The 24,413-nt window shown below is 37.7% G+C and overlaps 1 protein-coding gene across 5 annotated transcripts in view; it reads right to left on the minus strand.

Annotated features, from left to right (window-relative positions):
• Atp9b (ATPase phospholipid transporting 9B (putative)) overlaps positions 1–24,413 on the minus strand; it is a 256,120-nt gene that overhangs the window by 182,895 nt on the left and 48,812 nt on the right. For 4 of the 5 annotated variants that reach the window (XM_071602594.1, XM_071602593.1, XM_027935319.2 and 1 more), the window contains exon 6: positions 6,118–6,176. The exons of the other annotated variant lie outside the window; for it this stretch is intronic. In XM_071602594.1, coding sequence (XP_071458695.1) covers positions 6,118–6,176 — 59 coding nt within the window. The remainder of the gene's footprint in view (positions 1–6,117; positions 6,177–24,413) is intronic. 5 annotated transcript variants of the gene reach the window in all.

Raw genomic sequence — 24,413 nt, forward strand, 5'->3', positions numbered from 1 at the left:
AGCTTGTTTGGGGTTTTTTTGTTTGCTTTTTTAGGGGTTGTTGTTGTTGTTTTTCCCCATTGTATTCACATGGTTTTTCAAACAGCACATTTTTAATTTTAATGAGATATAATTCATCAATTTTTTCTTTTATGCATTTATTTTCATGTATAGTCAAAGAAATATTTTTCTATAACTTAATTCTTAGTATGTTCTCCTACGTTTTTCCTAAGTTTTACAGCTTGACATTTTTTACAAAATCAGTGATGGTTTTTAACCTATGTATGCTCTGGTCACATCTGTCAAAAAGGTGCCTCCTCTCCATTTACTGCATTGGCACTTTTGTTAGAAGCACGGTCTGCTTCTGAGCTCTGTGTAGGTTGTTAAGGTTGGTTTCCACCCTCGTCCATGCATGCTGTGCTGATCAATATGGCTATGGAGCAGGCACTGAGATCAGAGAGAGGCCTCCCAGTTGCTGTCCTTGTGGTGCCTGCTTCAGCTGTTTGTAAATAAGTTACCTATTAAAACAAACAATAAAACTTCCTGCAACTCTGACAGAAATTACACCAAGCCTACAGATCAATGCTTGGAAAACTGTGTCATGTTGCAACCCAAGAACTTCATATGTCCATGCACTTAGGTCTTTTTCCATTGCTTTAATCAACATCCTATAATTTCCAGCATGCTTGAGATTTCACTTTCACAAGAGTGACTGTAACAGTGTTATATTTTTCATTTTCACATGCGTTTTTGCATATTTATCTTATAACCTGCCACCTTGTTGAACTTTATTTCCCAGAGGATATTCATATATCTCTTGTGAAGTTCAACATACCATCATGTCACCTGCAAACAGGGATATTTTTATTTCTCCTTCCCAGGCTCTGTGTCCTTAATTTCCTTTCTTGCCTTGCTCAGAGATGAGAGTGGCCAGCTAAGATTAGTAGAGCAAACATCCCTGTGTCCAAGTAGAGTAGGATCCAGTCTCTACCACTCCACAAGACGTGCTGCAGGGTTTGTAGATGCTTTCTAACTGGATGAGGCTACTGTCCTCCAATCCTACCTGCAGAAGGCTTTTGTGTCAATGGGTACTAAACTTAATCAAATATTTTCCCATCATCAATTGCTGGTACATGAGATTTTTCCTTGGTCTCTGATAGAGTGGGTCACACTGGCTGACTCCAAAATGTGGGACTAGACAGACTTACATTCCAGGAGTCACCTCTACTTGTTCATGTTGAGGAACTCTCTTTATTACTGATGGCAATTGGTAAATATTTTCTTAAAAATTTTCTGACTATTTTCATTAGGGGATATCTATCAGTCTGTAATTCTGTCTGGGAGGTTTTTTTCTGGTGTTCGTATAAAGATAACCCCAACCTCATAAAATGAGCTGAGTAAATTTCCACCAACTATTTCCCAGAAGCTACTGTGTGAAACTAATAGTAAATCTCCTTTGAAGGTTTTAAGGAATTCTCCAGTGAAACTATCTAGACCTGGCTGTTGCTTCTCAGATCTTTTACATACTAATGCAACTTCTTACTGACTTTTTCCCCATTATTCTAAAGAATATTTTCTTGCCCACTACCATACCGGCTCTTTTGTTTTGTTCAATTTTAAGTGACGTATCTTCCTTTCTGAGTGGACGAGAAGACATGTTCTTGTCAATGGCATAGAGCTCGGTCATGTTTTCTATCCACTCTGCATTTCACTTTATTGCTATGTTCAGAACATTGACAATTAGGGTAATTTATTAATAAAACAGAATACAAGTATGCATTATTTTACTTTTCTTCTATAATTTCCTCCATTTTTCATCTCTCCCTTTTCGTGTATACTCTTGAGTCCTTGTTTGGAGGACCTCAGGTTATTTACAGAACTTCAGAGTACATCTGTTCACATACTTTATGTAATGTTTCTTCTGGACATGACAATATATACTGTAATACTTATTTATCAAATCGCATTAACTCAGAAAAATAAGATAAAGAGACCTTAAACTATACTACAGAGCTATAGTAACAGAAACGGCATGGCACTGGCACCAAAATAGACTTGTAGACCAGTGGTACAAAATAGAGGACCCAGAGACAGACCCACATAAATACGGTTATGTCATTCTAGACAAAGGTGCCAAAAACATTCACTGGAGAAAAGGCAGCCTACTCAACAAATGGTGCTGGCAAAACTGGAAATCCATACGAAGCAAAATGAAATTAAACCTATCTCACCCTGCAGAAAAATCAACTCAAAGTGGATCACAGACTTAGGCAGTAGAACAGAGACAAGAAAAAATAGGCACAAATCTTCATGATGTCAGCCTAGGATCTGACTTCCCTAACAAGACTCCTAAACCACAAGAAGTAAAATCAAGAATCAATAAATGGGATGGATTCAAATTAAAAAGCTTCTTCTCAGAAAAGGGAACAATCAATAAGGTGAGGAGAGAGCCTACAGATTGGGAGAAAATCTTTAACACAAGCACCTCTGATAAAGCATTAATCCCTAGGATATATAAAGAACTCAAAAAACTTAACACCAGAAAAACAAATAACCCAGTCAATAAACGGGCTAATAGCGGAACTGAACAGACACCTCACAAAAGAAGAAATACAACTGATCAACAAATATATGAAAAAGTGTTCAACATCTCTAGCAATTAGAGAAACGCAAATCAAAATTATATTAAGATTTCAAATCACTCCTGTCAGAATGGCAATCATCAAGAATAGAGAAAACGATATATGTTGGCGAGGACGTGGGGAAAAAGGTACCCTCATACATTGCTGATGGGACTGAAAATTGGTGCGACCACTATGGAAAGCAGTATGGAGATTCCAGAAAGCTGGGAATGGAACCACCATTTGACCCAGCTATTCCCCTCATCGGTTTATACCCAAAAGATTTAAAATCAGCATACTACAGAAATACAGCCACATCAATGTTTACAGCAGCACAATTCACCATAGCTAAACTATGGAATCAACCTAGGAGTCCCTCAATAGATGAATGAATAAAAAAAATGTGGTATATGTATTCAATGGAATATTAGTTGGTTTTAAAGAAGAGTGGAATTATGGCATTCATCAGTAAATGGATGTTTTGGGAGGATATCATGCTAAGTGAAAAGAGCCAATCCCACAAAACCAAAGGCCAAATATGCAGATGCTAACTCACAATAAGGCGAGGGAGAGGGTGCAGAAGAATAGCATTACCTTAGATTAGATAGAAGGAAATGATGGGAGGGGATGGGAGATAAGAAAGATAGTAGAATGAAACAGACATTATTAATTTATGTATATATATAGTACTACATGACCAATATAATTATGTAATATGTATACTCAGAAAATTAAGAAATTATATCCCATCTATGTATGACATATCACAGGGTATAAATAATGCATTCTATTGTCATGTATAACTAATTAAAACAAATTTTAAAAAAGCAAAAAAACAACAAAAGAGTAAATGGCTATTCCCAGATGAAGGAAAAGCAACATCCTCTTCCCCCAGAAGCTAGTTCTAATCAGGGTATAAAAGGCACTAACAAGGTCCATTGAGTCTGTTTTGATCCTGCAACCATGGAGGCAGCACACACCCATGGGCTGCAGGAACTGTGTGAAGGCTGCACTTGCCACCTCTTCCCTCTTTACTTGATATGTGCTAGAGAAGCAACATTTTAGCAAACAGATTTATCCCAAGTTTTAGATACACCCTGGTAAGCTAGGAGACAAACTTAACATTTCTTTCTTTTCCATATTGCACACATAAGAATAACATAACCTTCAATGGGACTGATTTTTATTTAAACAAATACTTTGACAGCTTTTATCTTATTTAATATTATATTAAAGTTTAGAACAATCCAGAGCACTATAATTCTGCAAGTATCAGTTGATACGGTTGCTATTAAATAATACTTTTTTTTTTAAACAAAAGATTGTTTCTTTGGGGGCTGGGGTTTGGCTCAGTGGTGGAGAGTTTGCCTAGCATGTGTAAGACACTGGGTTTAATCCTCAAAACCACATAAAAATAAATAAAATAAAGACATGCTGTCCATCTACAACTAAGAAAATTAAAAAAAAAAAAATAAAAGATTGCTTCTTTGGAAAAAAATTATGAACTCTTGCAAATAGTATTTTTAACAAGTAAAGTCCCTAACATTGGGTTTAAGTTAGAAAAGCTGTAACTCATGGTTTTTCCACCCAAGACATGTATAATAAAAGCTTATTCAACATCGAGTTCTGGAGCTGAGGACAATTCTGTTGCTCAACACCACTGTAAGAGTAACATGGAATACAGAGAGAAAATAGCTACATGTTCTAAGACATACACGTAAGGAAGTAGGCTCCGTGACTAATGAAAGAACTCCTCCTTTCAGCCCTAGAAGACCTGCACTATAGCAGGCCATCAGTTAAAAAAAAAAAACAGTAAGTGAAAACCCTAAGACAAGTAACAAGAACTAACAAACTGTAAAGAGAACTCACTCTCTTACTTAAATCTTGACATGAATTTATCAAGTTGGGAAAAGGAGAAATATTTAGAAATGTTTAACTCGGGACAAGAAGCTCTTCCATAATACCAGCAACCCTTCAATTCCTCTAAGCCACCCTCAAAAACATCAACTCTACTCTTGAAACATCAAATAGCTTGAAATTCCCTAAAGGAGCCACATTTTGTAATGCCAATAGCCCTTTCAGGTTTACCTGAAATAGCCTCCTTCTCTTTTTTATTTATCACACCATATTTAAAATATAACCAAAAACTCTGTGCTACAGCATATGTGTAGCATGTACAAGGCCCTGAGTTCAAGGCCCAGAATCAAAAAGTAAAGTATAATTAAAGGTATTTAAATAACATGGCCATCAATATAGCAAACATACAGCCTATGGCAAAAGCAAGGAAAATTAGCAAAATTTACATGAATAACAGGCTGAGTAATCTCTCTAGTCAGAATCTGTGCTATATAAATGTACAAAGACAAATGTACAAGGATGGTCACCACTCCATTCTATAATAGCAAAAGAAAAAAGGAGGCTTTCCGAAAAATGGAATGAATGAAAGACCAGTAACTGCATCCACATATCTGAAAACTAGGTAAATGAATGACAAAACAATGTCTGCGTATCCCATCATATAAAATCAAATCACAAAGCCAACCACAACCTGTGCATAGAATAATGTAAAAGCAGCCTTTCAGTGGGAGGAGGCAAAGAGGACTGCCATGCGGCCAGACACCAGCTGACCCCACAGGTTCAGACTACTCTATGGAAGGCCTGATGGGAAAGTGTCCTAGAGAGTTATTGAAAATGTGGCCTAGAGCCTAAAACAAAAAGTCTCCAGGAATGTTTAAGGAGAAAGTACACAGCAAGTATGAACTCTAGAGGAGAGGATGCCCAATGCACAAACGTAGCAGGACAAGGGAAGGGCTGCACTTGAGCCAGCCTTCCTTCTGCAGATCATCAGCAATTCTGACAATCTACTCCTGATCTCTGCTGGATTTTCATGACTACTTCCTACAGTCGGCTACACTTGTTTCTTTTCTAGTGCTCTTCTACTTCCCTTTACCTTTCCCTCTTTAAAGTTTTTAAACCATAAGAATCATATCCAGTAATTACAGACAATATACCTATCTACACAAGAAGTTCCAAAAACTGAAATAGAGTATTATTAACATGTTCTAATATGACTTTGAGGTCAAACGAAATAATCCTGAAAATGCATCATTAACAGTTAACAAACATCTTATTTCAGTCAGAATATGACTATACCTATATACATTAAAATACACTAGTAAAACAGAATGTACAAACATCTAGATTTTTGTTCAAGTACATCAAATCTTACATAAAGATATTAGGATTTAAAACACCTGTCCCAAATAATTTCATTAAGATTCAAAAGTTGGGGCTGGGGTTGTAGCTCGGTGGTAGAACACTTGCCTCACACATGTGAAGCCGTGGGTTCGATCCCCAGCACCACATAAAAAATAAATAAATAAACAAATAAAAATAAAGATATTATGTCCATCTACAACTAAAAAAATTTTTTTTAAAATTCAAAAGTTACTCGTAATAAAGCTAAATGTTAATGACAGCATATACATAGATCTAAAATATATTAAAATGCATCAACCTTTTCCACTATGATGAGGTCTCCAACTTGTATGTCTGAACTCTTAACTTGCACTTTACCTTAAAAAGAAGAAGAAGTACAATCAACTCAAGGAAACAATGGCACAACAGAGATCAACGTTGAATTGACAGATATTTAAAAATAACTCTAAGGCAAAATCAATGAAACAAATGCAAACACCAGGAATTTGTCTATGTTCAACTCATACTTTCAAAGTAGATTTCATATAGACATTGTCACTCACAATTAACTTCTGTAGTAAACACAAGTAATTAACTATCCCACATTATTTTTTTTTTAAGGTGAGAATTTTCTTGTGGTCATTGGAAAAGGTGTACCATTTGGAAGAGTCTTCCTGTACTCTGTCAGTGTTAAAGTTTCCAATGATGAAAAACATTACTCAATAAAATAACATGACAACTAAAGCTGAAAAACATGGATATATAAAAGTCCTTAAATTAGTATCATACATGACACTGGCACAAACCTCACAGGCAAAATAAATAAAGCAATAACATATAAAATCATCCTCTACTGGTAGCTTTACCAGCACAGGACAGAACTTAAAAGAACGTCTCTTTTAATTATCATGAGCATGGTTACTTGAAGCTTTCCTCTTGCTCTCAGGACTGTTTCACAGCCACGTGTCTGACAGTGAATAGGCCCGCTGCCCCAGGCCCTGAGTATACTCCACAGAACTCTGTCATTTCCAACTTCATCTTCTTTCCTAACTATATAATTCATTCTTCCTTCTCACTATTTACATTCTTTGTAATGGACACATTAAAAAATGAGAGAAAAACACCAGGAGTCATAAGATGTAATAAATATAGTAAATACATTTAAAATACTTTGAAACAAAAAAAAAAAAACCACTCTTTTTATTCCTTAATTAAGATCTTAAATTCCCAAGAAAGGTTTATTATTCTGTTATATGGTGACACACAGCATATATTTAATAGCCTTTGATTTTTTATTACTTATGTAATAAGTGACTGCTACTCTTTTCTATGGAACAACCTTGTAATTTTGCTTAAGGAAAAAAGTTCAAGGCAAATGATAGCATCAAAAGTTCTCAAAATGTTAATATTATTACACTATGAACAAAATATTAGAATACTAAGCCAGGCACAGTGCCATGTGCCTGTAGCCCAAGGTACTTGGTGGCTGAGGCAGGAGGATCCCTTGAGACCAGGAGTTCAAGACCAGCCTGGGGAACACTGCAAGATCCCATCTCAAAAAAAAGAGAAAATATCAGAAGGTTAAATAACGGTCCACTCACTAAACAGTGTGGCCATCTGCTCCAAGTCTGCTCAGCTATAGGATACATTTCTAAATGCTGAAGACAGTCAAGCTATTTTAACAGGTACTAACTTCTTGAATACTGTCAACCTACATTCAGGGGACTACATACATTTCCTTCAGTGCCTCTGCCACCACCTGAACTCAGTGACTTCTCATCCTTGGGCAGGGAACTTTCAGGACACTGAACAGAAGAGACGGGGGAATAGCCACCCGCTCTCCACAATCTGCCTGCTGGTGAAGGCCCAGCAACACTGACCTTTTTCTGCCTCATTCTAACAGCCCTTGCCTTAAGCTAGGAATTTGATTTCGGGTCAACCCTTGGTTAACTGAGCTGCTAGCTTGTCACTTGTAATGTTACAGGTAGGAGAGTGAAAACAAACTTACAACTCAGAGCATATTTAAGGCACAACTGGTCCATAGAGCTCAATACAGTTTGTTTAGGAACTTAGAGGTAATTTTAAGAGCACACTTTAGAAGGAAGCTCCAACAAAGATACCTCAATGTCAATGCTACCACTGAAGCTAATGGCACTTTTTTCTTTGAACATCATATTCCATTTATTCCAAGTAATGCTCACAATGTCATACAGTACTGGCCTTTTACTTTGTAATGAAACAGGTAAGGTTTGGAGGTGTGACCCAATGGTAAGAGCACCTGCCTACCATGTTTCAGGCCATGGGTTCAATCACCCGCGCTACCAGAAAACAAAGAAAAAGAGTTAATAGTGATAACAATAATACTCTCTACTCCAAACCATTTCAATTATGTCCTCCTTCCAGAAAAAAAAAAATGTTCCCTGACACTGTGGTTCAAAAGGCAAAAAGCTGAGATTCTCCCCCAAGAAGGGAAGCTTCCATGTGACTTTTGCCATGAACGAAGCTAAAGGGGCTCTTCTACAGGAAGTCCTAAGTACAATACACAGCAGTCCAGCATGCTGCTGCTCGATGATGTGCCCCATATACAAAGAATATGGCACTAAAAGGTCTCCATTTCTATGACTTCCCTAATTCAATCTGAATACCAAATGATGCAATTTAGAAAACAGGATTAGGTTTATCCTCCCTCAAAAACTCCCATTATTAGGTAATGTCATTAGAAGACAACTCGTATACGTATCATAGCAGAGAGGTTCTTTACAGCTGTCCCCCACATTAACTTCTGGGCTATACCTGCTATCAACCTTCCTGCTGCTCCTGCTCTATCCCACCTGCACAGCATTCGACAATGGTGTGCTCTCCCGTGCTTCTTTTGCTGCCTGGAACACATGCCCTTCACTTGTCCATCAAGACCCCTCCCTTCCAGATCACCTCGACCACACTAACATAAACTCCATGAACACACTACTAAATAACATGTGAAGATGCTAAAAATATTCAAATATGAGCATCTATTAAATTTCATATCCTGTGAATGGTTCAAAGCATTAACTAAAATGAACTCTCATGGCATCTAATAAATACTTACTTTGGAAATGCACATCCAAAATTAGGTCTTTCAAAATCAAAACAGGAACAGATATTCAATCTACCCCTTCTTCCCTCACATTCTTTGTTCATTAGGGTACACATAATGGTAGAATGTGTTGTTAAATATTAGTACATGCACACAAAATAAGAACAAAATTTGGCCAATAACCCTTCCTAGCACTTCCCACCTTCCTCCCCTCTTCCCAACCCCTGGATCTCCTTTCTTTGATCTGCTGATCTCCCTTTGCTTTTCATGCAGTCACCCATATTTATTTCCTATTCATTCACTAGCTTTTACAAATGAGAGAAACTATTGACCTTCTGAACCTAGCTTCTTTCACTTAACATAATGGTCTCCAGTTCCATCCATTTTCCTACAAATTATATAATCTCAATTTTCATTATTGCTAAATAAAATTCCATTTGGTACATATATATTTTCTTTACCCATTAACCCACTGACAGGCACCTAGTCTGGTTCTATAATTTGGTTACTCTGGTTTATCCTGCTATAAACATGGGTATGCCTGTACTACTCTAGTATGCTGACTTTAATTCTTTAGGCTAAATACCGAGGAGTGGTATAGCTGGGTCATGTGGTAGATTCACACCTAATCTTTTGAGGAATCTGGTTTCCATAGTGGTTGTACAAATTTACAATTACATAATTACAACTTTTTTTCCACATCCTCTCCAACATTTATTATTATTTGTATTCTTGATGAATGCCATTCTGACTGGTACGAGATGAATTCTCAGTATAGTTTTGATTTGCATTTCTCTAATTGCTAACAGTATTGACCATTTTTTCATGTATTTGTTGGCCAGTTGTATTTATTGTTTTGAAAACAATGTGTTTAATTCACTTGTCCATTTATTATTTGGGTTACCTGGATTTTTTGAGTTCTTTATATATTCTAGATATTAATCCTCTGTCGGAATAGCTAGCAAATATTTTTCTCCCATTCTGTATGATCTCTCTTCAGATTCTTAACTGAATTCTTTGCTGGGCAGGGTTTTTTTTTTTTTTTTTTTTAGTTGTTGATGAACTTTTATTTTATTCATTTATTTATATGGGGTGCTGAGGTTCAAACCCAGTGTCTCACACAAACACTCTAGGCAAACACTCTACCACTGAGCCACAACCCCAGTCCAAGGTTTTTTTTGATGCATCCTATTTATTAATTCCTGGCATTATTTCCTGAGCTTTAGGGGTCCTACTGAGAAAGTTGTTGCCTGTGCCTATATGCTAAAGTATTGATCCTACATTTTCTTCTAGAAGTTGCATAGTTTCTGATCTAATTTCTATGTTTTTGATCCACTTTTTTGTTGACTTTTGTGCAGGGTGAGACATAAGGACAGACTTTCACAATTGTACATAAGAATACCCTGTTTTTCTACCACCATTTCTTAAAAGAGGCTCTCTTTTCTTAAATGTGTGTTTTTGGCACCTTTGTCAAGAAGCAGATGAGTGTACATGTGCAGGTTTGTCTGTTTTCTATGCTGTAGAAAACAGCATAGTTCTGTGAGTCTGTTTTTATACCAGTATCATACAGTTTTTGTTTTATGATGTGTAGTAAAATTTGAAGTCAGGTATTTTGATACCTTGAGCATTGCTTTTTTGGTTTAGAATTGCTTTGGCTATTCTGGGTCTTTTATTCTTTCAAATAAATTTTAGGACTCTTTTCAGTGAAGTGGTATTCTGATGGGGTCTGCATTGAATTTTTATATTGCTTTTGCTGATAGTAATTTTAACAATATTGCCTATCTATGAACATGGGAGGTCTTTCCATCTTCTGAGGTCTTCTTCCATTTCTTTCTTCAGTGTTCTATAGTTTTCATGGTAGAGGTCTTTCATCACCTTGTTAGATTTATTTCTAGGGTTTTTTTGGGGGGTGGGGGGGTTTGTTTCCAATTTCTTTCTCAGCAGATGTGAACATCTTTATCTTTTACCAGATTTTAAAGGAAATGCTTTCAGTTTTTCCCCATTTACTATGAGGGTGGCTTTGGGGTTTTTGTATATACCCTTTATCTTGGAAGGTTTTTATTTCTGATTTTGATATATAGCTTTCCTAGATATAGCAATCTTGATTGACAATTATTTTCTTTCAGGACTTGGAATTCAACATTCCAAACCCTCCTGATATTCAGAGTTTGGGCTGAGAAATTAGAAGTGATTTTGACTGGCTTGCCTTTCAATGTGACCTTTTCTCTTGAGGCTTTTAAAACTGTGTCCTTTTTCTGCATGTCAGGCATTTTAAGTGGTTCTTCTTTCATCTTGGCTATTAGGATTTCTGAATGCCTTCTTATCTGGATGTCCATCTCATTCTCAAACTTTCGAAAATTTTCTCCAATTGTTTCCCTAAAGAGGTTGTATATCCCGTTAGTATGCATCTCATAACTCTCAACTCCAAATAGTCTTAATGGCTTCTTAAATATTGTCTCACAGTTCTTGCATATTCTGATCATGGTTACTTATTTTCTTTTTGTCCAGATCTTTTTCAATAATTCTTATCTTCTTATTGAATTTCTCATTCATATCCTATACTGACTTCTTTAATTTATTCAGTAGTTTTTCTGTGTGCTCTTGGATTTCATTAATCATTTTTATAATCATTCTTTTGAATTCTTTATCTGGTAGTGCATCCATTTCAATATCTTCAGATTTTGAATTATGAACTTCACAAGGTGTCACGTTACCTTGTTTTTTTCCCCTTATTTCTTACACTCCTGTGTTGGGTTTCATGCATCAATTGGGATAGATTTCTCTTCTACTCCTTTGTGTGGGCCTTTGTAGGCACAGCCCTCCTATCCCCAGGACCAAATTATCCTAAAGTGATCTAGATTTGAAACCCACCCACGTAGGTGTGGTATCCACAGCCTTTGTGTAAACTCTGCTTTTGCTATAGCAGTGGATATTTGCACATGGTACCTAAAAGCCCACCCCTAGCCATTCCTACTTGGGGCCTGGTCATTGGTTTGAATTTCTGTCACTGCTATTTTTTATACTGAAGTATAGCTGATGTTTGAGTGCCGTTAATTCATGGGTGGAGCAATGTACACTGTCTTTGGCAGTTTTGTTCAGCCAACAGTGTCTATGAGATCTACAACATATTAATTATCACAAAAATAGGAATGGTGGGGTCAGCAATTGTCAACCGCAAAAACAATAAATAACCATAAACTAGATCTGGCATTAAAGTAAACAACAGGTGTCAACTATGTCATCCACAGAAGTAATCATTGCAACAACAAGAATGGTTGGGGTAAGAATTACACAAACCAATTGATAGTAAAAATACAGTTAAGAGAAAGGAAAATGTGATAGAAAGGTAGAAGAGAATTTACAATGTCCAAACAGTGAACAGAGAATGCAGAAGAGATGTAGTAAGTGATGCTCATAAGAAAGGAGGAGAAAAAATTGAAAAAACAAAGTAAAGGAAGAGAAATAGGAAGAACTAGAGAATTTGGCTGTTAGCAGAAGAAAGGAGAGAAAGAGAAATACAACAAAACAAAACCCAAATAAAATAAGCAAACCAAAAACCCTAACCCTCAAAGACCAAAAAATAGTACACCTAAATAAATGCTAAAATGAGGGCTGGGGTTGTGGCTCAGTGGTAGTGTTTGCCTAGCATGTTTGAGGCACTGGGTTCTATCCTCAGCACCATATAAAAACAAATAAACAAAATAAAGGTATTGTGTCCATTTACAACTACAAAAATTTTTTAAATGCTAAAAATGAAAAAATAATATAAATAATTTACTAGTGTATTTTAATGTATATAGGTATAGTCATATTTTGACTGAAATAAGATGTTTGTTAACTGTTTATGATGCATTATCAGGATTATTTCATTTGACCTCAAAGTCATATTAGAACATGTTAATAATACTCTATTTCAGTTTTTGGAACTTCTTGTGTAGATAGTTATATTGTCTGTAATTACTGGATACGATTCTTATGGTTTAAAAACTTTAAAGAGGGAAAGGTAAAGGGAAGTAGAAGAGCACTAGAAAAGAAACAAGTGTAGCTGACTGTAGGAAGTAGTCATGAAAACCCAGCAGAGATCAGGAGTGGAGATAATAAATATATATACATATGGTCACGAACAAAAGATTCTTCACTGAGGTCGTCAAAATAGTCAACAAGAACGAATGTTCACTGCCTATTCCCAACTGTGTCCTTTCCTCTTCTTCTTGGGCTATGTATTGAGGAGGGGAGAGAGGGAGAGTATGTGCACAAGGCCTGAGCTGTTACTAACACCTTCCTCTTTCTGTGTTGCTCACCGAGCTGTGAATTGCAGTAGCCTAAGACTGAAGCTAGGTGAAATAGCTCTCAGCCTCCCTTCTTACCTGTATAGAGTAGGACAGAGTAGGAAGTACAATCAGTTGCAGTTTTGTATGCACAGACAGCAGACTTGTTGTTTTTTGTTTTGTTGTTGTTTTCTTTTTTTGTTTTGGTTACTCAGGGCCTGAGTAAGGCAGGTTGGGAGATGACAAGCAGAAGGCAGAGAGCCGCTGCAGAGTTCTATGAAGGGATTCCTAACAGCTGGGCTTAGGTCTAATTAGGCCCTGTGACTGTTTTGGGTGGTATCTGCTCAAAGACAGTAGATCAACACACCCGTAGGGCCAGGGGGATGCCAATCTCTGCTGGGAGTCTGGATCCCAGAGAATTCTACCTGTGGGCAGGGGAGCCAATCCTCCACACACTCTACTGCCCAAGGAAACAGCCTTTCCAGGCTTAGTCCCTAAGTGCATTCACACCCACCTTTTCAAGACTGCCAACTCTCTTCAGCTGGTCATGCAAACAACCAGACTCTTCATTTTTTCTGACTTGAATCCCCCTGAACAATCTTCTCTGTGCCTGTTTCATTCATGTTCTGCTATAAACACCCTAAGCCACCTATCAGGCACTTGCTGGGACAGTTTAGCAGGGTTTACTATGACCTCCTGGCTCCCCCAGCAGCAGCTACAGTGTGGCCTCCTTAAGATGACCCCCACCCTCAGCTCTCCACTGCCAGTTGAGAAATACAGAGCGTTTTTCAAACACCATGGTGCAGCCTCTGGATCAGCTAAGTTCAGGCTGCTTTTCTGACCTCAGATTTTTCCAAATCTGCTTGTTGTGTTTTCTCTCAGTGTTATCCCTTCCCTCTATGGTGAGCCAGTGCCACTGCCATGACCAGCTAAGTTCCAATGTACTTTTTCTTCTTTGCTCAATGCAATGTTTCTGAGTCTCTGAAACACTCTGACTATCCAATACTGAATTTTAGTGAAATACCTCTTCCACCTTTCTCACTGTGAAAGATACTCCCACTGCTTGAATCCCAGACCCTGAGCAACTAGGAATGATTTCTGAATCACTCCCAATCTACTCTAAATGAGTGAAAATCACTCAATGTCATAATTTATTACTAGCGTATTATTAGAGCACATTTACTAGACGCAGATATCATCAATGAAGAAAAAAACATATTCATTACTTATATCCTAACAAAAAAGGCACAAGGTGGTATGAATGGGAAATAAGCAACTTTTAAAACAGAAACTTAGCACATACATGGAGTGTTCTATGTTAACTTCAAATTAAAAGGTGCTGCTGCCTTGGATGGACCACGTTCCAGCACATGAGTCTAAGTGAAGCTAAGCTCCTACCTGCACACCTACATAGAGAGTCAGAGTGCCATTCCCACCCACAAAGAAGCTCATTCAGATTCAGATGGATTTTCTAGGATGCAAAGAAGTGAAAACACAAATAAAATCCAAAATAGGACAAGCCTCCCTAGGAGAGAAGGAACCCACTGATGTCTTCACAGCAGAAGGGAGAGGACATGGGAAGCATGAGAACAACTGGACCTTTGTCAGCTCTAAAGATGCATGAAGCCTGCCACACAGTTTACCCCAAGGGTCACAGACAAAAGGGCCATCTGCACCTGTGCCCCCAAACATGGGTTCGAGGAAAGAGAGCAGAGCCTCAGAGTCTTCTACCTGAGTCTTAGAAGGGATGAGCCAGAAAAGTCAGAAGCCCAGCTGCCCCTCCTCCCAACAGTACTAGGCCCAGTGTGGTGGTGCACACCTGTAGTCCCAGGGACTCAGGAGGCAGGAGGTTGAGGTCAGCCTCAGAGATTTAGCAAGACTGTCTCAAATCAGAATTTTAAAAGGGCTGGGGATGTGGCTCAGTGGTAAAGCACCCCGAGATTCAATCCTTAGTACCCTCCCCATGCCAACAAAACAATATTCCAATGGCACTATAGTAGAGACCTCACCATGACAAGCTTATACAGAAAGGGTGAAAAGAAAGAATTGTCACTAAATGTTTTGCAGATGACATGATCATCCACATAGAAAATTCTAAAAATCTATAAAAACATCAAGAACAGAATGAATCATTTTGAAACTTCACAGGAAACAAAAATAAAATATAAAAATCAACTTCATATGAAAAATGAAATCTTAGAACAAATATAATTTACAGTAACATCCAAAAACGTAAAGTTCTGAGGATTGAATGTGACAAAATATACGGAAAACTTCTTTATAAAAAACTATGAAACAGAGACTGGAGTTGTGCCTCAGGGGTAGAGTGCCTGCCTAACATGTGTAAGGCATTGGGTTCAATTCTCAGCACCACCTAAAAATAAATAAAATAAAGGTACTGTGCCCATCTATAAAAGAAAATACTTTAAAAAAAAAACAAAAAACTATGAAACATTGCTGGAATTAGAGAATTTTCTCCAAAACTGAACTAAAAATATAATAAAATCCCAATCAAAATCCACTCAGGATTTCTGTAGAAACTTACAGGTTGATTCAAACAACGAAATACAAAGGATCTAAATCAACCAAAACAAATCTTAAAAAGGGAAAAACAAAGCTAGAAAACTCCATGACCACTCTGAAGCCCCAGTGATTACTCAGTGTGCTGGTGGTAAAGCGACCAATGGAAGAGCAGGTATCTGGGAAAACGGGCCCTGCGGGCATGCAGCCCTAGGAAGCACCACAAGAAGGAGGTGGCAACGGTGCTGGGAACCACAATCCCACCTCACAGAATGAACTCAAGACTCAAGTACCCAAATGTGAATTCTGAAGTAATCAGGCTTTTAGGAAAGGAGCTCAGCAATCTCTCTCTGAAACCTATAGCCCAAGAAGGTTCAGGGCAAGGACACAGAAAGCACTAACCATGTAAGAAAAAAGTGACTTCATCAATGTTCAACAATTCTTCTAAAAGACATGCTGGACTAAAAGGAAATATTCACAACAAACATATCTGACCAAGAACTTCTAGCTAGGATATGTAACATGAACTCCCACTGCACAACACTAAAATAGAAAAGCTCAATTTTTAAAAAGCAAAGAACATGTACATACACTTCACAAGAACAGATGAGCTTTGAAAATGTACTCAGGGCCATCATCATCAGGGACACACATTCTCCATGGCTACCAAGCATAGTTCTCTGGCCCCATATGTGAGGGTAAAAACAGGGTGGGAGCTGGGCATACAGTGATGCACATCTGTAACCCCAGTGACTTAGGAGACAGGCAGAAAGATCACAATTTCCAGGCCAGCCTCAGCAAGACTGTCTCAAAAAATAAAAAGGACGGAGGATGTAGCTCCAGCAAAGGGGTCCAGAGGTAAATTACTCAGTACCAAAAAACAAAAACAGGGGTGGGTGGAATGCCAAAGATCATAGTACCTCCACCACCCGGATCCCAAATGTACAACAACTTTGGGAAAATATCAGTCTTTTAAAAATTTATATATTTATCCATCCTGAAATCAAGAAATCCCATTTATAGGTGTATATCCAACAGAAACAATAATTTATGTCCACAACAGATGAAAACATCCATCAGGGTTTTATTCATAACGATCATAATGGAAACTGCCAAGCTGCCAAGCGCCCATCTTAAGCAGAGCAGATGACTATGCAATGAGAAGCTATTCAGCCATCAAAAGGAAGGCGACCAGTCTATGCAACATCAGTACTATATTTCAAAAGGACACTGAGTGAAAGAAGAAACACAACAAAATGCACACTATATGCTTCCTTTATATCAAGTGCTAGAAAAAACAAAACCAAGTTATGAGGACCTCAAAACAGTGGCTGCTTCTGGCAGGCAGATGAATGGAAGGGGACAAGTTCAGAGATGATGGAAATATTCTGTACCTTTCTGGAGGGAAAGTTACATGGGTACAGACTATGTCGCTCTTTTAGTTACTAATTTCTCAGTAAAAGAAATTATTTCACAGTTTAAATTTCCACATTATCTGCTGGTGCACCGTATGTGGAAACATGCTAACAAATGAAATAATCTCAAAAGTATTTAAACAATAAACAGTTCTGTATTACCTTTTATGTCACATATGAAATAAACTAAAAGAGGCTAATTCATCCTCGTATACACATTATGAAACCAAAGCCAACACTAATCAACCCATAATGAATAAACCCACTGCAGTCTACCATGGTACTCAGCCAAGACAGATCAACTACTGATGTGAGCCACAACATTAACAGACCTCACAAACAAAAGCATATGCTAAGGGAAAGAAGCCAGATACAAAAGACTATGTGTTGTGTGATTCCACATGACAAGTGTCCATGAATGGCCCTTGTACAGAGACAACAAGTAGACTGGCTGCTGCCTGGGACAGGCAAAAAAAAATGAGACAAAAATGCAAGATGTGAAAGGGTCAGATTACTCTTTCCAAGGGACTTAACACTTTCCCAAAACAATGCTTGGGAATGTGTACAGAAATATAAAAATACCCAGCACCCAAAAAGGTAAAATTCACAAAGACTGCATGCAAAAAAGCAAGAACCCAGGACCCAAGTGAGGGGAGGAACCATTTAGTCAACACTGATGCACCATGCACAGGGCTACAATTAGCACATGAGGACAGGAAAATAAATTAAAATTGTATTCCAAGTACTTAAGAAGCTGAGCACATGTAGGATATAAAAGAAGATCCAAATCAAACTACCAGACTACAATGCTTGCCTAACTATTATAATAAAAACTACAGTGCTTGAGAAGAAGGTCAAAGAAGCCTGGAAACAGACCATGAACCTATGCAGACGTGAAAGGGTGGGGCATAGTGAACACTGGAAACAACAAAGACTAAGAATTGTCTATACTAATGAAAACTCAACTCATGATTCAAGAAGCTTACTGAACCCCAAGCTTAAGAAACAAGAAGAAAAATCACACTAATGCACATCATAATCAAATTACTCAAAACCCTTGACAAAAAGAAAATCTTAAAAGCAGACCTAAAGATAACAGCTAACCCTAAAAATAACAAAATATTGCTGAGGGTAATTTTAAAAGACCTAAAAATAAAGGGAAAGAGTGACCTTGCTTGCTCATAGGTCAGAAGACTCAACATTGTTAAGATGTTAATTCTTCCCCAAATTTGAGCTACAGATTCAATGTAGTCCCAATCAAAAGTTTTTGTAGAAATTGACAAATTGTATCTGAAGTTATGCAGAAATATCCTTAGGCTAACCAGAAGGACTCTAAAAATGAAGAACAAAGAATTAATATAAAGCAACAGTAGTCAAAAGAATAAAGTATTGAGCTGGGGTTGTGGCTCAGTGGTGGAGCACTTGCCTAGCACATGTGAGGCACTGGATTCGATTCTCAGCATCATAAATAAATGAAATAAAGGTCCACTGACTACTAAAAAAAAAAAAACAAAAAAAAAAATTTAAAGAATAAAGCATTTAAATAAAGGCAGACAAATAGACGATGGAGTGAAAGAGAGTCCAGAGTCAAACCCACACATGAAAAAGGACAAAGGCAAAGATGCAGGAAAAGAGTCATTTTCTTAAAGCAGAGCTAGAAGCAACAGAATATCCAAATGCAGGAAAAGAATTTGGACTCACAATTTGCACCACATGTAAAAATTTATTCAAAATGGACATACACAAATGTAAATTCCAAAACTATAAAACTTGTAAAAGAAAATACAGAAACAGGGGGCTGGGGATGTGGCTCAAGCGGTAGCGCGCTTGCCTGGCGTGCGTGCGGCCAGGGTTCGATCCTCAGCACCACATACAAACAAAGATGTTGTGTCCACCGAAAACTAAAAAATAAATATTAAAATTCTCTCTCTCTCTCTTTCTCTCTCTCTCTCTCTCTTAAAAAAAAAATGCAGAAAATCTTTTTCAACTTGGATCATGCAAATATGACCTCAGGACACAAAAGCACAATGATGAAAGTAAAATCTGGACTTCACTGAATAGAAGATAAAAAGGAAAAAGACTGGTGAGAAGGTAAATAAGCAATGAACTAGAGGCTGAAAAATAGATGGGAATCCCAGGTAGAGAAGGGAATCAGCTCGGGATTCAGGCCAGGCCAAGGGAGCCAAGGCAGCAGGAGCAAACCCATAACCAAACACCAAGGAGGCTTCCAGCCCATAGGTTCAGAAAGCCACAGCTCAGTGAAAGAAGGCACAGCTCGAGGCAGAGTGAAGAGGACGGCATCTGGGCACTGAATGCCAGAAACATAGTGCATGAAGGGTGAACATGAAAACAGAAGCCATGCATCCCCGAGCAAGGAATATGCAGGCTCTGAGGTGACTTCGAATTCTGCAGGTTTTCAAATCAAGTGACATCAACAAAGAAAAAGGTCACTATAAGACTATTGCAGGAGGACACAAGGCTAGTTCTTCGAGGGAGATGAGAAGTCTCAGGGAGCATGTGTTCTGAATCCTTGAACTACTTTTTTCTTTAAATATAAATATCTTACTGAAGTTTCCTTATGTTTGTTTTTAATTACAAAAAAAATGATGGTATATATATACAGAGTATAATATGATGCTTCAATACATGTACACACTGTGTACAATTAACTCATATCCAGCATATCCATTGCCTCACATTTTATCATTTCGTTGTTATAAGGATATTCAAAATCCTCTCTTCTAGCTATAAAAATTTTGAAATTTTCAATACAATGTTTTTAGCCATCTTCACCCTACTGTGCAATAAAACACCAGAACTTATTCCTCCAATACTAACTCTAAACTCTCCCTATTCCCTTCTCCCTACTGTCATGCCAGCCTATTCTGGTAACCATTCTTCTACTTTCTACTTCTGTGTGATCAACTTCAGATTCAACATATGGGTGAGATCATGCCATATTTGTCTTTCTGTGTCTGGTTTATTTCAATTAGCATAATATCCTCCAGATTCATCTATAGTGCCACAAATGACAGGATTTCATTCTATTTTTATGGCTGAATATTACACTATAACGTGTGGGGGTCAGGGGCCTTCTTTATTCATTTATCTGCTGATGGACGCTTAGATGGACTGCATGTATTTGCAACTGATACCATAAAAACAAAAAAGTTTTATAAGGGACTACTATGAACAATTACATATCTACAAATTCAATAACCTAGAAGAAATTAATAAATTCCTGAACACATACTTCTATGACCATTTTAACTGATGCAGAAAAAGTACTTAATAACATTAAATATTCTTCATGGTAAACACACAACAAACAAGGTGTAGTAGGAGTGTTTCTCAACATAATAAAGGCCATATACATCAGGCTCACAACAAACATACCAAGACTGACTCATAAAGAATAGAAAACCTGAAGAGACCAACAACAAGTTAATGGTAACTTAAGTAAATCAGTAATGAAAAGTTTCCTTTCAAAGAAACCCCATGACCATATGGTTTCAATGCTGAATTCTACCAAACATTTTATGAACTAATACCAATTCTACTCAAACGATTCCAAAAAATTGAAGAGGAAATACTTGCAAAATCATTTTACAAAGCCAACATTATTAGTCTGATACCAAAAGCAGACTACAGCAAAAAAGAAAACTACACACCAATATCAACGACTTCAGATGAGCTCACAGATGACAGCACACTGGATGGGTAGAACTGAAACCTTTTGCTCTGAGAACTGAACAAGGCAAGAAGAAGGGTGATGGCTCTCTCCAGTCCTAGTCAATATGGAAGTCCTGGCCACAGCAACCAGGCAAGAAACAGAAGGTATGCACATGGAGAAGGAGTTACTATCAGAAAACCCCACAACTCTACCAAAGAAACCCATTAGAACTAACAAATTCAGGGAAGTTGTAGGATACAAAAATCAATAGTCAAGCATCAATGGTTTCTTATACATGAATAACTGGGAAAAAAATCAAGAAAACAACCCCTTTTACAATAACTACCAGAAAATAAAATAATTAGGATTAAAATTAACTAAAGTAAACAAGCACCACACTAATAACTATAAAGATGAATCAAATTGAGGAAGACACAAAAATGAGAAGATATTCCATGCTCACAGGCTGAAGTTCATCTTAACACCTGAAGGTGGGTGGGCCCAGAGCTTTCCCTTGACTGAGGAAGGCTCCAGAAGTTGAGACTTAACTCAGGGCACATGGGGCCCCCTTCCTGACAACATGCTGGTAATAAAAGTGGGAGCAATAATGACAAAGCCCCTGCCCTTGCCACTTACACTCTAATGAGATTAAGTAATGCAAAATGAAATGAAATACATGAACAAATCAACTGTAAAAATTACAGTTTAGGGAATAAGAAGAAATTCTTAGCTGGGGGACGGGGGGGAGTTATAAATCTCCTGGGAGAAAATATCAAATTTTTGCTCCTAAACATTTGTTAGCAATAATCAAAATATGTTTTTAAAAAATATTATTTAGCGATAACCAGAATAATTTAAGAAGCCCAAACTAAACACAATCCATTCTTTTTTAAAACTCATGCAACAAAAAATAAATTAGTTTTAAAAAGGACAGTGAAATCATAAAATATGCTATCATGGTAAGAAACATTTGAAAATTGAAGATAAAAACTGAAATGTTATTCACTGGGTAAATTTTATTGGCCACTTCCCCTCTAAAATTACCTCACTAACTGTAGCAGGTTTACCATCTATATAATCACCAATTAATAGTGCAAATGCTGCCAGAAGGTAGAGCTGCCCATGCAAACCAATATGAAGAACTGAACACCGAAACAAAGATTAACAGTAACTTATTGCATTCATCAGATAAAGAATTAGCAGGATATGACAATGGCTTGAAAATATTTCAGAAGTTAAAATATTTAACAAAAAGTATATGGCATTCCCTCAAACTTTTGATTGTCCTGTACACATAAAAGAAATTTCTAAGCCATTTTCTGTGAATGAGATAAGTGCCAAAATAACGACTAGAGTTTAAGACACAAAATTCTGTAAACATAAGTGGTTCTTACTTAACAGCTCCTTGAGACTCTCAATCACCAAAATCAAGACAATGTACAAAATGCAGTCTCCCTTTCCCATGGGCCTACTCACATACACAAACTCAAATGTCCATCCATTTCTGTGGTGACACAGTAGTGAAAGGGACATGGGCCCAACAGAGTTCTGAACTGTCCCCAAGTCCTCATCTTGCTCTAATGTCCAATAACAGCAACATGAAAGTGGCTTACTTCTTTATGACTACCAGGTATAGAGGCCAGTTCTGGGAAAGAGCTAAGATATCAACAAAGGGAGAGAGCAGGACAGCTGTGCAGCTGCTATGGGGGTCTGTGACACAGGTCAAACTCATGAGCAGAAAGAAACCTCTGAATACTCTCTTAGTGTATTTCATGTTTCATGTTTCTCAGAAAAAAACAGAAACAATGAAAAAATAAATAAGTAATTGGAGGTAGAAGAAAGTGAAGGTCAAATCCAAGATACAAGGACCATCACCCAAAGCACGTGAACTTAAGAGTGAGCACGCGTGGCCAAGCAGTGGAGAGGAGAGCTAGGCAAGCTCACACTGCTCATAGGCCTGGAACACTCTAAATGTGGTGTCTAAATGGCCACCTAAGTTACCACTGGGGAAAGAAAAGATTACTTTTCCATGCAAAATATGCCTGAAATGCAAGAGCACAAATAGGATAATGCTAACCATGAGAACACAGAAGTGTAGTGAGGTAATACTATGACTGCTCACATTGGGAGTAAATGGATGGTCTCAGATTAAAGTAAAAACCACAAAGGAAAAGGTTAAAAATTAAATGTATAAAAATCACACATTTCTGTATACTCAAGAAAAACGACATAAAAAATAAGTCCAACAATATAAAAATATTTGCCACGTGGCAAAGGCAAATTCTTTTAGTAGAGAAATTTCAATAAGATAAAAATACAAAAAGAAACAAAAGGTAATAAAAGAGTTTATTAAAGATCACAAATGAGCAATGAAACTTTTTATAGTAAACAAAACTGAGTGAGATAACAAATCTTCACTAAATTAGCAGTTTAAAAAAATGACTAATGGGATTCTGGCTCAGTGGTAAAGCTCTTGCCTCGCATATACGAGGCGCTGGGTTTGATCCTCAGCAGCACATAAAAATAAATACAATAAAGGTATCGTGTCCATCTACATCTAAAAATATAAAATAAAATAAAAAGGACTCATTTAAGTGGGTCAAGTAGCAAGAGTGTCAGGAGACGAATATGTGTGAGCACTGAACAGCTAGACAGGTAGCCACACAAACCAGACCTAAACTTTTACATCTGACCTGGACATTCCTCATTTATTTATCATTCATACTATGCACCATCCACTCTACTTATTCCTGAGAAAAAAGCAGTGAAAAGGACTTAGACTCTTCATTTCTGACTGCAAATGACCTATGGGTAAAAGCAGAATGCAAGATTTGTCATCTGATTCCATTTTGCATCCACCTCCTTTGCTCTGAGTCACCTTGGATTCTAGGAACAAGGTCTGATCAATAAACACTTGTGATGAGTTGAAGCTACCCCTCAGACAACAGCAATTTTCTGAGTATGAAGATAGGGGTACTGGGGACTGAACTCAGGGGCCATCTACCACTAAGCCGAATGCCTGGTCCCCCCCACCTTTTTTAAATTTTATTTTGAGACAGGGTCCCAACAAGTTGCTAAGGCTGACCTCAACTTTAATATCTGGGACAAGGCATTGCCTGACCAATTTTGAGAGAATGATGGACAGACCACACCTAATCAAAAGCATCCATTCTGGCAGCTGTGCAAACCCCCAATCCTTGCCTCCATTCACCTTTCTTTAAAGCCTCAAAGACATTGTCAGCCCCTGGAAGATAGGTCCCTGAGTCTTCCCAGTGTAGCTATGCTGATTTAAGTTTCTTTCATGCTTTTACACCACAACCTTTGCTGTTTGGTTCTGGGAGTGAGTGGCCAGATCTAATTTGTTGGACCCCCAGTATAAAACCTCTAGCCTAGGATTCCAGTAATACACCCTCACAAAGCAGAACCAATCACCAGAGCAATGAATGCCACCAAAGTGAAGAATAGGAGGCCATGGAACAACAAACACATGTGGGAAAGGAAGGATAGACAGCCGCGGACAACATGTGAGGCCAGAACAAAATATGGTGGGGAGGGAGGGACAGGAGGCCTCAGAAAACAGTTGAGAGTGGAGAACAGGAGGTGATTACATAGATGGTAAACCTGCTACAGTTAGTGAGGTAATTTTAGAGGGGAAGTGACCAA

The sequence above is a fragment of the Marmota flaviventris genome, chromosome 16 (assembly GCF_047511675.1).
Source record: "Marmota flaviventris isolate mMarFla1 chromosome 16, mMarFla1.hap1, whole genome shotgun sequence".
NCBI classification, from domain to species: domain Eukaryota; kingdom Metazoa; phylum Chordata; class Mammalia; order Rodentia; family Sciuridae; genus Marmota; species Marmota flaviventris.